The 12,603-nt window shown below is 43.5% G+C and overlaps 1 protein-coding gene across 3 annotated transcripts in view; it reads right to left on the bottom strand.

Annotated features, from left to right (window-relative positions):
• Positions 1 to 12,603, bottom strand: part of LOC308324299 (voltage-dependent L-type calcium channel subunit beta-1-like) — a 36,544-nt gene that overhangs the window by 15,338 nt on the left and 8,603 nt on the right. For all 3 annotated transcript variants that reach the window (XM_080776307.1, XM_080776308.1, XM_080776309.1), the window contains exon 3: positions 12,234 to 12,320. In XM_080776307.1, the coding sequence (XP_080632433.1) occupies positions 12,234 to 12,320 (87 nt within the window). The remainder of the gene's footprint in view (positions 1 to 12,233; positions 12,321 to 12,603) is intronic.

Raw genomic sequence — 12,603 nt, 5'->3', positions numbered from 1 at the left:
TGATTCTACGCTCTCAAGAGTTAAATCTACAAGGCTCCATTTAGCCTCTCAGACCTCCATTTGGTTACCAACTCTCCATCATTTAGCTGAGGACCACCTGGAACCCCCTCAAGGACCACTGGTGGTCCCCGGACCACTGATTGAGAACCACTGCACTAGAGCTAAGCTTAGGTGATGTTAGTACCCTATGGTAAATTTTAAGCATAGGTTTGGTACAGTATGGTTTAATCAGTCCATTTTAGATAAGGTTAGATACCAAAAGCATGGTAAATCTTAAGCATGGGTTTGGTGTGGTTTACAGTAGTTAATATTTTAGATAAGATTATTTTGTATAAGCATGTTACCGTGTGAATAAGGTTAGGGTTAAGCATCTGACGGGCGCAATCAGATAAATAGGAAGAAAACAAAAAGAGCAAACGCCCCTATCGTACAAAAATAAATATTGCATGATGACCTGTTCTACAGTGCAGCACTGTGAGTCAGCGAAGCAGTGTGAAGCGTTTGAGCTTCACTTTATATAACAATCCCACTTCTCTTCTTTTCTCACTTGCTTCTTTGAGGTGACAGACTGCCTGCCACTTGTGGGAGGTGCTGACAAGAATGTGGACAGCTGAGTGTGTCAGGAAGGAGAAATGAGTCATTAGGTGGGTTTTTTTGTTGTGCTTTTTAAATAGAGGTGAGAAAGCGCAAGGATGATGACATACGTATGTAATGACGTTTCAAAACCTCCTGAGTCCTGATCGTGTGAAGTGCCCAGACACGTAAACACATGCTCAATGAAATGCATACAACATCAAGGGTTCGATCTGCTGTTGGTAGGGCTCCATGCCTCTGCTTTTGTTTTTATATCCCCCCCTGGTCATGATCACTGACATGTTTTATCCCAGTCTCTGGTCAGACTTAAGTACCGGTAGGCTTGAATACATCTAGACTGATACTAGCACAAACTAATGTTTGATATTTATGTTTGATAAATGGCGGGCGGCAGTGGCTCAGGAGGCTCCTCCCATGGCGAAGTGTCCTTGAGCAAGACACTGTAACTGCTCCCGATGAGCAGGTTGGTGCCTTGCATGGTTTCCGCCGCCATCGGTGTGTGAATGTGTGAATTGTATAAAGTGCTTTGGAGAAAAGCGCGATATAAATGCAGTCCATTTACCATAATATTACCCTGTCACTGGGTTCCGGATAAGAGGTTGAAGATGGATGGATAACGTCACAAGTTAACAATTTAATTAAAATGTATCTTAAATCATATTAACCATGGTGTCTCTATTTCAGGCAAACTTTGGGCAAATTCTCTATTTTGTGCCGTGATGCGAGTCATTGTGAGCTTGTAAATCGGCAATTTTGTCATTAATATAAAGCATATAGGAAATTGTTTTACAAATCGAACCCTGACAACATCACACCTAAACTACATCACACCTAACCTCCAAATAGCCCTTTCTGGAGTAACTTGAGCTAATATTGTTTAACACAAACACACAACACAAATAACCTCGTCCCTGTTCCTCAAATACAACCTCTTAAAGGATGAGAGATAGATTCCCCATATATTCACAAACATACTGAAGCCCAGGAAGAACTTGGGGTGGGCTAAATATAAACACTACAGGGCAACCTGCCACGACAGACAAAAATACTGGTTGTACTGTACAGTATGTCAGAAAGTTAGCGAGATATCTTTTCAGTGTGTGTGTGTGTGTGTGTGTGTGTGTGTGTGTGTGTGTGTGTGTGCGTGCGTGCGTGTGTAAGCATGTGTGTACGTGTGTATGTACTGAGACAGAGTGTGCATGTGTACACTACAGTCACATTAGTGTGGAATGATGTATTTGCCTTGTGTCTCGTCACTAACCATGAGTCTCTGTATGTCTTAGAATGAACGACCCATAATGTTGATTCTAGCACAGCCACCTGTCCTATCAAAGCACTCTGTGGCTAGGCAACAACAGACCCAACGCAGACACTCCCTGTTGCCAAGGCAATTGTTAGACTTCGGGCATCTGTTAACAGTCCCCACTTCCTGTTTCATTTTACAACTCAAACACTCCCAGCAGTGTGCTCACATTTCACTAGAAGTAATGCTGTGTGTGACTGTGACATGCTGCGGCTAATGAAGATAATGACATCCATTGCCACTCACCAGCTCTGAGTCATCTTCTAAACCATACAGGTGCATCCCAATCCCAACATGGAGCGGCAATTAGAAAAAGGTCAATAAACCTTGCGGGGGAAAGCCACAGGACGTCACTCCAAGTCAAAATTAGCTTGAAACCACAAAAAGTAAGACAGACTCCCGGATGGCAACAAGTCTGTGACTGTGAGGCAGCAAAACTCAAGAGTGAGAAGGGGAGGGTTGGGCGATCAACCTGTGTGTGTGTGTGTGTGTGTGTGTGTGTGTGTGTGTGTGTGCGCTGTTTATGTGTGTACATAAACTGCATGCGTGTCACTGACGTACATTACTGTTAATGCAAACAAACAAATGAAAAGGTATATAAATAGAGAAGATGAATAGACAGTGACACTTTAGACAGCATGCATGCACTCACGCACAAACACAGACGCATGCAAACATGACGCACGCACGCACGCACGCACGCACACACACACACACACACACACACACACACACACACACACACACACACACACACACACACACACACACACACACACACACACACACACACACACACACACACACACACACACACACACACACACACACACAGGTGGAGATGAGTTTAGTGGTATGGTACAAAGGCAAGACTGATCAACTCTTCCTTTCCCGCTTCCTCCTACCCAATCAGTGTTAATGCAATTTAATTAATCATTTCTTCACCTTCCTTCCCCGAGTATAGCTACATCAATCCCTAGTTCATTCCCTCTCTTCTGCCCTATGTCAATGTCTCTAAATGAGTTGCTTGCTTCACTTCACATACAGCTCCTGTTCAAAATAGCTACAGGCCACCTGATCAACAGAGCCGGTGTCCTATTGGTTGAACTAGAGTAGATAGTTACCCCTGTAGTGTCATAGTAACCATTACAGTTAACGAGACGGAGGAAGAACGGATTAAATAGAGCATGACTTGAATAACAACTCTCTTTGTGTCTTATTACAGAGACAAACTGTTACTTGTGTAACTGCTGTGAGGCCACACATTGGCCACACTTTTGGCCAATTGACCAGGGTGGGGTTAATTGGATAAAAGGATGTGTAGATAACAAAATATTTAAACAATTTAAAATCCAACAGATTATGGATTAACCGATCGCCACAAGTTATAAAACGTACAATGCAAACTATTCCCAGCAGTGCAACAACAAACACAAGGTCCTACGGGTGATTCAGATTCATATTTATCATGTGAGACAATGACTGAGCACCAGCTTCCTCCCTCTTCTGCACAGTGGCTGCTACTGCCACAAAGTCATACCTGCTTAGCTTTGAGATTGACCATGCTGCAAGATAAGAGAGAGAATAAGCAAATCGAGAACAAGCAAAGAGGGTGGGACAGCAAAAGACAGTTACCCTGAATTATGAAAGTAAGAGTCTACCCTCAGCAACACCACCATCAGAATTTATGATGTATTGACAGCCTCCACTGGGAAACTAAAATTTGAAAGCGTTAATTTGTAGTTTGATGAAGAAATATACATCTGCTTTTAGAAAGGATAAATGTGATGACAATTGAATGACGACAATTAAAATAAATATTAGACATTGATAAATAAAAGGCAACCGTTCCAAATTCACAGTGGCTAATGAAGATTTTGATTAATGAACAATTTACGTACACCTTCTGTCTCGTTTTAGTTTATCATCATTGGGTCACCCAGCTGTGGCCCCGGCCATAGACATTAAACATCACACAGGTAGAGAACACATACGTCTCAGACAAGCTGCCTGCTATTGAACCTGATTGCATTGTAGTCCAAAAACCCAGTCTCAGTTCTGCTGTATTTTCAACAATGTCCCCTGGGTTAGCACAGTGAATTAACAAAACACAGGTAACTAATAAGTAAATGAGTAAAGCGTTTTAATTTTTGGCAAGCGACATGCCGTGCAATGAAGATAGATTAAACTAAACAAAGGAAGACACAATAAAACTAAGTACCAACTGGAGATCGACAAAAGAAAAACGTATATGGTCAAGAGGAATGGTCAAGGAAGAGATTTCACATGTGATGTTCATGGCCAATGGCTGCTCCAGTGTGTAAATGTGCCCTGCTCTGCCATCACATTGTCATGGCAACTAGTAGTCGGACAGTCACAGCTATGTCACTGGGAAATCTAACTCAAAAGACCCTGAAGTGCTGATAGAGAGCTAGAAAACATGAGTCATGTACAGAGCTGCAAAGAAATACCCAGATCCACAAGCCAACCAAGACAGGATTTCAGTTTTAGAAATAACAAGTCCTTGCTGATTATTTTTTTCTGAAAAAATAGGGCAAACAGAAGAAGAATACAATAAAGGTTGGAGGTTTTCCGTACCAACCTTAGTTACTTTGTGCCTATGATAACTGTTGTCTGCCTTTTTAATATTTGTACTGTATTTCCTGAATTCAAAAGCCACTTGTCATTATGGTTCATTGTCCTTGTCATGTCTTTGTATATTCAATCTTTTTATTTATAATACTGTTGTGCCTGAGCTGTTTTTGTTTTTATTTTCTTTTATTTGTTATGTTCTTGTTGTATAATGTCTGTTTGTCTTTAAAAAAAAACCCCAATAAATATACTTTATAAAAATAAAAAAAAAATAATACAATAAAGGATTAAATAATCAATCCTTTTAAATCACCCGCTTTGAATGCTAGTATCAACCATAATCACCACTAGGTTACTCATCAAGTAGGCTCTACTGGAGCCTACTGGCTGCGATTAGGAATCGCCGAAGTGAAATTACTGCCGCCGAAGCAAAATCATAGTGAAATTGTCTTACGTGGTCGGTTAAGACTGAGACAGGGTTAGGGTTAATAATAGTCGGACAATGCGACCAATGCCACGTCGGACAATGGCTGACAACAACAACATCTCCGCTCCAGTAAAGCCTACTGGCTCCATTAAATGAGCTTGATAAGTAACCTACTGGTTGATATGGGTTGATAACACTCAATTAGCTATTTACATATTTCAACCATTGCATTTATTGTGTTCTCTTTATTTCGGACTGACTCGGTCCTAGGTCATATATAGTGTCACTACTAGACTAATGAGATGTCTAGAACAAGCCAGGTCCTTCTGGAAGAGGGCCCTCGCAGAGAAGGAGACGCCCTCGTAAATGGCAATGGTGCTGGGATAGCCAGGCAGGCAGCTCACATAGCAGCGCAGACCACCAGTCGGACTGGAAGTCTAATTAAAAACACAGCGCCGCACCAGCAGCTGTGGCCCAGCCCCAAAATGGAATCACTCAATGCAAGTGAGAATGGAAGATCAAAAGAAAGCAGCTGTGGCCAAGGAGATATCGAACTGTCACTAGAATGACAACAAATAAAGTTTCCTCTGTTATGTCGGACTTACGCTATAGATCTACTCAGCTTTCGGTATTCCATTTCATTCATTCACACAGTACACTACACACACAAGTATAAGTGAGCACACAACGACCCATTCACAAGTTCTTCCAGTTCAGTCCTGGAAGACACTGTTAAACTGTACAGCCTGTATAGGTTCAACCAAATCTTTCTTACCAACATGGGCCTGCGAATCCTCTCCGTCGGATCCATGTCTTTGGCCACGCTCAGCGCACCACGGCAAACCAGGGGGCCACAGCCCGAGTCCACAGAGATAGAGAAATGTGTGCGTGCGTGTGTGTGTGTGCGAGATAGTGACAGCAAGTGTGAGTAATTTGTGTGTCTCGCGAGTGTGACACAAGAATAAGTGTGCACGTATGTGTGTGTGTGTGTGTGTGTGTGTGTGTGTGTGTGTGTGTGTGTGTGACAGACAAGAGAGCCAGAACAGACTACCGAATGCGTGAAAATAGGAGAGCAATCTCCTAGGCCCCGGCCCCCTTCCCACACGCCCCCCTCCCCTAAAGAACCTGAACCTTGTGTAGAGGAATGGAGAGCGAGTCAGGGAGCTGGGACCGGTCGGAGGGTCAGGTTGCAGGACTGTGCTACATTTGCAAACTGGTGAAGTATATTTAGCCCCGGCAGGACAGAAACAGGGACGTGAATGCTGCGAGCCCCAGAAGGAGGCTTGGTATGCAGCCGTCAGCCATTCAATGCCCCCACTGACGTGGGACAGCGGCTGGGGGCAGTGCCTAGGGAAACCCCCGCCCTATACCCTGGTCTCACTCTCTCTCTATCTCTCTCTCTCTCTAATGGACTGTGTTTGTCTCTCTCTCTCTCTCTCTCTCAACCCCCTCCCCGTTCACTCGAACAAGGTATCAAGAAGGGTGGGGGTTTGGGTGGTAGGGGGTTGTTTGTAGTGGGTCAGTGTGACAGCACAGTGACAGCACAGTGACAGCATTGACAGGGGGTCGGTGCAGTACAATGGTGTGGGCTCTTGGAACACTTGGAAGTAATCAGCACTGACCACCTGGGGTGGGGAGATCTTTTGCTCTGGAAATAAAAGAAAACTTGCACTAACTCTGATCTGAGGTAGCTAAGCAAAACCCACCTTGTGATGATCAAAGGCAGCTAGTTACTGCCATTCTCTAGGTCGTCCTCAGACGAGCCATTGAAGTCAATTTAAAAATGTGATAATTATATTTGACCATTAGTCTCATCTACATTCTTAGTTGGTTCACAAACGATAGCCTATAATTGCACAGCTGCCAATAATGTAAGCACAAAGTATCCACTGTGGGAATGTGATCAATAAATCATGAAACCTAAACTCATGCATTGTGGTTTGCCTGGCACCACATTTGGCAGGGAAGGGAGGGTGAGGGTTTTAACTGAAGGGGGGGGGGTCAACTCTAGATACGCCCACTAGAGGGCGACATGTAACATGATGACAGGTGTCTCTCCATGGGGATGGAGGTGACAGCTAGCTCAGAGCTGATAGCTGATGATAGACCTCTGCTGAGGACAGATAGCTGCTGACAGGTCTCCCAGTTACCCTACTACACACAGCCCAGTGGTCCTTTCCATCATGAGATAAATCTTTTTATGTGATGTATTCCCATGCTTTTTGTTCGTGTGTGTGCGCGTGCGTGCGTGCGCATGTGTGTGTGTGTGCGTGTGCGTGTGCGTGTGCGTGTGCGTGTGCGTGTGTGTGTGTGTGTGTGCGTGTGCGTGCGTGTGTGTGTGTGTGTGCGTGTGAAATGCGGTGAAATTAAATAGCATCAAAACCACTTCATCCATTTAATGTTGGCTATACAAAAATAGTAGATCTACAAGCTCGCAGGCAGCGCATCACTTCGTGCCGTGCTGCGAGATTGTACAATTTTTTAAATGTTTGAAGATAAATGTTCTCTTCTGAGTGTCCCTGACACAAAGTATTTTCAGGTGGGGGTCCGTGGCCAAATACATAACAATTTGGTGGTCCTTGGCACAAAAAGGTTTTACAACTACTGTTCTAGACTACGGTACTTTTCTGCGGGAAAATATCTCCCCTTTACAAGTGGAGATAGACAGGAAAGAGGGAGAGAGACGGGGGGAGACGCAGCAAAGGTCGTCATGAACGTCATGGACTCGAACACGCGACATGCTGTCAGGCCAGAGCCTATATGCGGCATGCGCCTGGACTGCTAGACCAACGGACGTGTAAAAAAATAATAATAATCTAACGTGACAAAGTAACTAACAAAGAAGGCACTACTGAAGAAATGCTGCCGTCTTTGCGACCTAACGCGTGACTGTTTGTGTTTAAGCTTGCACAAACGTGTAGGTAGCGTACCGTACCGCACACGCACACACACACACACACACACACACACACACACACACATCTAAACAAGCGCTCCTCCGTCATCCCACTGAGCCTGCACACAGAGGAAGAATCAGTGGCCCGGTTGCCATGGAAACCAAGCCCAGTGTACCGGCTACATCATTGGTGGATTGTGGCTCTTATGTATTTCTGTGTGCGAGCGTGTGCTTGCGTAGGTGTGTGAGACTAAAGCCTATATACAGTGTTCTGCTATGAGTTGCACATGAGGAAGCGTATGAGCTACAGTAGGCCTATTATGTATAATCTATATATATTCACTCATGCAACATACAGTAATTGCCTTTGATCACGCACCAGCATTATTAATAGTCAGGCTTTTCAATCCTAATCATGGGTAAAGAGTTGTGTGTCACTGTGTGTGTGTGTGTGTGTGTGTGTGTGTGTGTGTGTGTGTGTGTGTGTGTGTGTGTGTGTGTGTGTGTGTGTGTACGTGCGTGCATGCGTGTGGCTGTGCGTGTGCGTGTGTAAACATATTCAATCTATGTGTGTAAATATGTAAAGCATATACACCGAGTAAGAACTGTACTGCTTCCACTGCCAGCCTTGCTGAGTGAAACGCAGGTAAATCTGGGTTCAAAATATGAAGCTTAGCCTGGCTAGTGTGATCTCTGGTCTAGAGGGGCGGGTGCCGGTCGAAAACAGGCGGTGGATCCTTCCTCCTCTCCCCGGTAGAAAACCGCGGAGAACACAGACGTCGCCACATTTGGTTAATTGGTTGTTATTGGTTAGAGAAATACAAGTCCAATGCCAGATTTTCCAATGCGTTTCCCCAGGCTTTCATTTTTGAGCCGAATGCAGACAAGTTTTCTGTTTAAATTGATCTTTTCCTGTATTGAGGTTCCTGAAATAAACAATAGGCTAATAGTAAAGCATTCATCAACCTGCATAATTTGGGCGTGATAAACGCAATGTTGGCCATCTATGCGTGCACACATTACGCACATTACGTCATCTAGTGCTTGAGGCTGTGGGCTTGGGATGCAACCAAGCTCTGGTCTAGTCTGTTTAACTAAGCAAAGTAAAGCCCACTGTGTCTGAGCAAAATTATTGATTTAAGAAAACATTGCAACTGTGAACTGAATATTGTTTCTTTGTTGTACCAGAATATTCTCTGTATCAATTGAAATGTATTGCTAGTACTATATATTTAGTAGTATATATTCTTTCATACAGGCAGGCACATTCATGTATGCGTGTGCATGCAGTCCCCCCCTCCAAACCATCCACCCTCCCTTGGACAATAGGGTTACCACAAAAGCCACAGTGTAATTTGAACACTGAGGCAAATGCTAGGAGACTGTCTGGTTCTGTCTCGGGAACTGTTAAATAATCATTGCTACGGGTAATGAGTTACTCACAAAGTGTGAGTGATGATGAGCTTCAGTGCGAAGTGCTGCTGCCTGCCTACCCTACAGGCCCCAGTGACTCCTACATTACGTGGCCAGTTATGACACATACGTGGCCGGTTAAGACTCACCCGTGGCCTCTGCGTGCGGTTAGGTTAAATTAGGGTTTAGAGTAGGCTGTCGGACTATTGCATATCGGACTGTTTGGACGTCTGACCAAAGATATGCACCGGCATCCCCCCAGGGCTCTGTGCTATAGGTCCGCTCCTTTTTTTCCCTCAGTGCCAAATAAAAAAATAAACGATCTACAAGCTCACAATGTGTCGCGTTGTGCATCGTGTGTAGCCTATTTCTATTTTCACATGGATTCACATGGATTCATGTGGCTAACGAAAAGGTGGAGGCAACAGGAGGGGCTGTGTGCAGCTGAGGATGTCGCTAACCTTTAGAATCCACAGGAGGGCTCATCTCTCTCTGTTTGCTGGCAGTGAGGGGAAGGTTGCTTTCTACATTTACTTGTGTAGAGTATTGACCACGAAAGATGTCAATTCAATTCAAGATGTCGATTCAATGCAGGGCAAATCTTTTTTCATCTCAGAAATGAAGAGGTCAAATGTAAAAAGGGTGGGGTCGTTCAGCACTGCTTTGAAAAGAATAAGGTTGTGTAAGAAGATTGCTACGCAGGTTGCAAGTCTGTGCCACGTTAACGTGCCCCCTTGACCTCTCCATCCCGAAAAGGAATGTGTTCCTGCTAGGTAACAAAAAGCCCATGTTGTTGACCCACCCTCACCAGGCTGCCTGCTACTGTACTTCCTGCAGCCTGACTCCGCTGTACCATCTGGACTCAGGCTGGAATGAAAGCTTCTCTATGGACTCATCCTGACAAAGCTGATCAATCAATACTCCACTGGAGAACTGGGGTAGTTCTGTGCCCCCTCTAGAGGGCTCTGAACACGACACTGGGGGCTGTAAACCAGATAATTACAACCTCAACCCTAATTGAACGGCTGCCAGAGTGATGATGCAAGTCTCTTCCACAGCAGGGTGGTATGTATGGTTTTGTCCATGCGATTAAAATAAAGCTATTTATAGAGAGGGGTTCAAGTGCCTATCAAAGCCATGTACAGTAAGTGGGCTTTGTGACACAGAATGAGGTAGGAAATACGTTTGGTAATAAAGAAAACAGTCACCTTGCATAAACAGAGATGCAGAAAACAGGTGGATGAAGACCACCGTGAATGCTTGAAGGAGTCTGTTTCCGTTACACTCACAGAGAGCAATAGGGAAATCCCCAGCAAGCAATAAGATATGAGAAAATAGTATATGAAGATATGAGTAACTGTAATTTCTTATTAAAAACTACACAGATACATTAAGGCAAACTGTATAACTTAAAATCTGCTCTCGAATCAATGTTCAGCTGCTGACAGTCAGGCACAATGGAATCTAATTGAGATACAATTGTTCTTTCGGGCCCATCTGTCATTCTAAAACCCTTCACCCTTTTTGAGGGGCACTAGCACCTCCTATATACAGGTTTAATGTTTGTGTTTTGTTCAATGTTTGTTTTAAAAACGCCATTGATAATGAAGGGAAAACACAAACATTAAGTCCCATTAACAATAAAGATAATTTAATGTTTGTTTTAACACCGTTTCATCATTACATCACCCAATCACCTCCTCGATGTTGTAAGATGAAAAGAGCGCCCCTCACTTCACATGGGTGTGATTTTCTTGTTCTCAATCCCACCCTGGATGGATATTATAGTGTCATAAATTATGATAATTTTTTTAATGGCTATCTATGACTAATCTATGACTACGACACAAAACCCCAAATGGGCAATTGTGCAGCCAGGAATTCAACAATTCACACTCAGTGTAACAAGAATATCACATTACAGAAATGTTTTGATGGCTTAGAAAACAATCAAAATCTAATCACATACCGTATGATTTTATCTACATAAAACGAACAAATCTCTAACCTGAGAGATGGGGTCTTAACCAGTATATTATCTCTGTCAAGGTCAGAACCACCAGGTGTGGGGAGATGTTTTCTCCCCTGTCTGTCCGTGTGTTTGTCTGTCTGTCTGTCTGTCTGTCTGTCTGTCTGTCTGTCTGTCTGACTGTCTGTCTGTCTGTCTGTCTGTCTGTTTGTCTGTCTGTCTGACTGTCTGTCTGTCTGTCTGTCTGTCTGACTGTCTGTCTGTGATCAGATAATCTCAGGCACCTTGAAACTGTGAAGGCATAAGACCTGGGGCCCAAAAGATACAAAGATGCTAAGCTACACAGCGTCTGCATTTGTGGTCGTTAAGCAGCAGGAGGACGGGGATACGGATGTTTCTACACACTATTGCACACACATACTGTATCAGTATAGTACACATTCAACCCGTCCTGGCAGAGCTCTGCGCTCAGAGGAGAACACTTTTCTAGTTCATATAGCAGGACGAAATCATATTTGATAAAAGCTTATTATTCTTAACATTTTATGAAAAAAGATCCCACTGGAACTGATGAAAAGTGATCATATTCAGCCTTTGCATGAATAGTATTGAATGTGAAAAGATTATAATACAGAATACACATTGAAATGTAAATTAATGGAATAATGCCACCATTGTCAGGATAGCCACGACTCTTACTCATCCTTTTTGTTAGTTGCTTTTCTAATACAGCTCATTTTTATGAAGCAATGAAGCAACGAAGTTACTACTAGAATATAGAGAGAGTATCAGTGAAATGCATATTATTTTCCATTACTTTTTACTTACTATTGAACATTTTAGTTTTTTATCCTTGCACATTTACTTAGAGAGGATATATTATACACCCTAAGTTTGGTAGCCAGGAGAAGGAGATGAAAGGCTAACTTCACACAAATTAGTAATTTAAAAGCCTATAAACTGCACAAACCCAGCACATGGCATTTCAAGGAATTATTTGAAAGCCATACAGTCGAAATAAATCATATAAATGTCTTACCTGTCGTACAAAGCTATTGGAGGTTGTGTCGGAGGAGGTGCTTCCATCAGAACGCTTGAAGCGACTCTTCCTCTTGGCGTATTTTCCCTGAAAAGAGGAGAGGTGTCAAGAGGAGAGGTAAGGCCCTGAACATATGGGAACATCTAATGAGTTAACGATGGGCTCTATGCACACAGAATAACTCTTCCTACTTCCAGGCCGCTTCCCTGTTTCCTACACAGGCTTTACCGATGATACTAATAAGGCTCTGTTCCATTTAGTATACAGTGGAACCAAATGGACCGTTACAGACCCGTACGGGGCCATTTGGAACCCACTCAAGGACACTTTGAGACCCACAATAGCAGCACCCTGACTCTGTTTGACCAGA

Source organism: Protomyctophum bolini (assembly GCF_963924005.1).
Source record: "Protomyctophum bolini genome assembly, chromosome: 11".
NCBI classification, from domain to species: Eukaryota; Metazoa; Chordata; class Actinopteri; order Myctophiformes; family Myctophidae; genus Protomyctophum; species Protomyctophum bolini.
The sequence above is the reverse complement of the archived record's forward strand: the minus strand, read 5'-3'. Positions and strand labels throughout refer to the sequence as shown.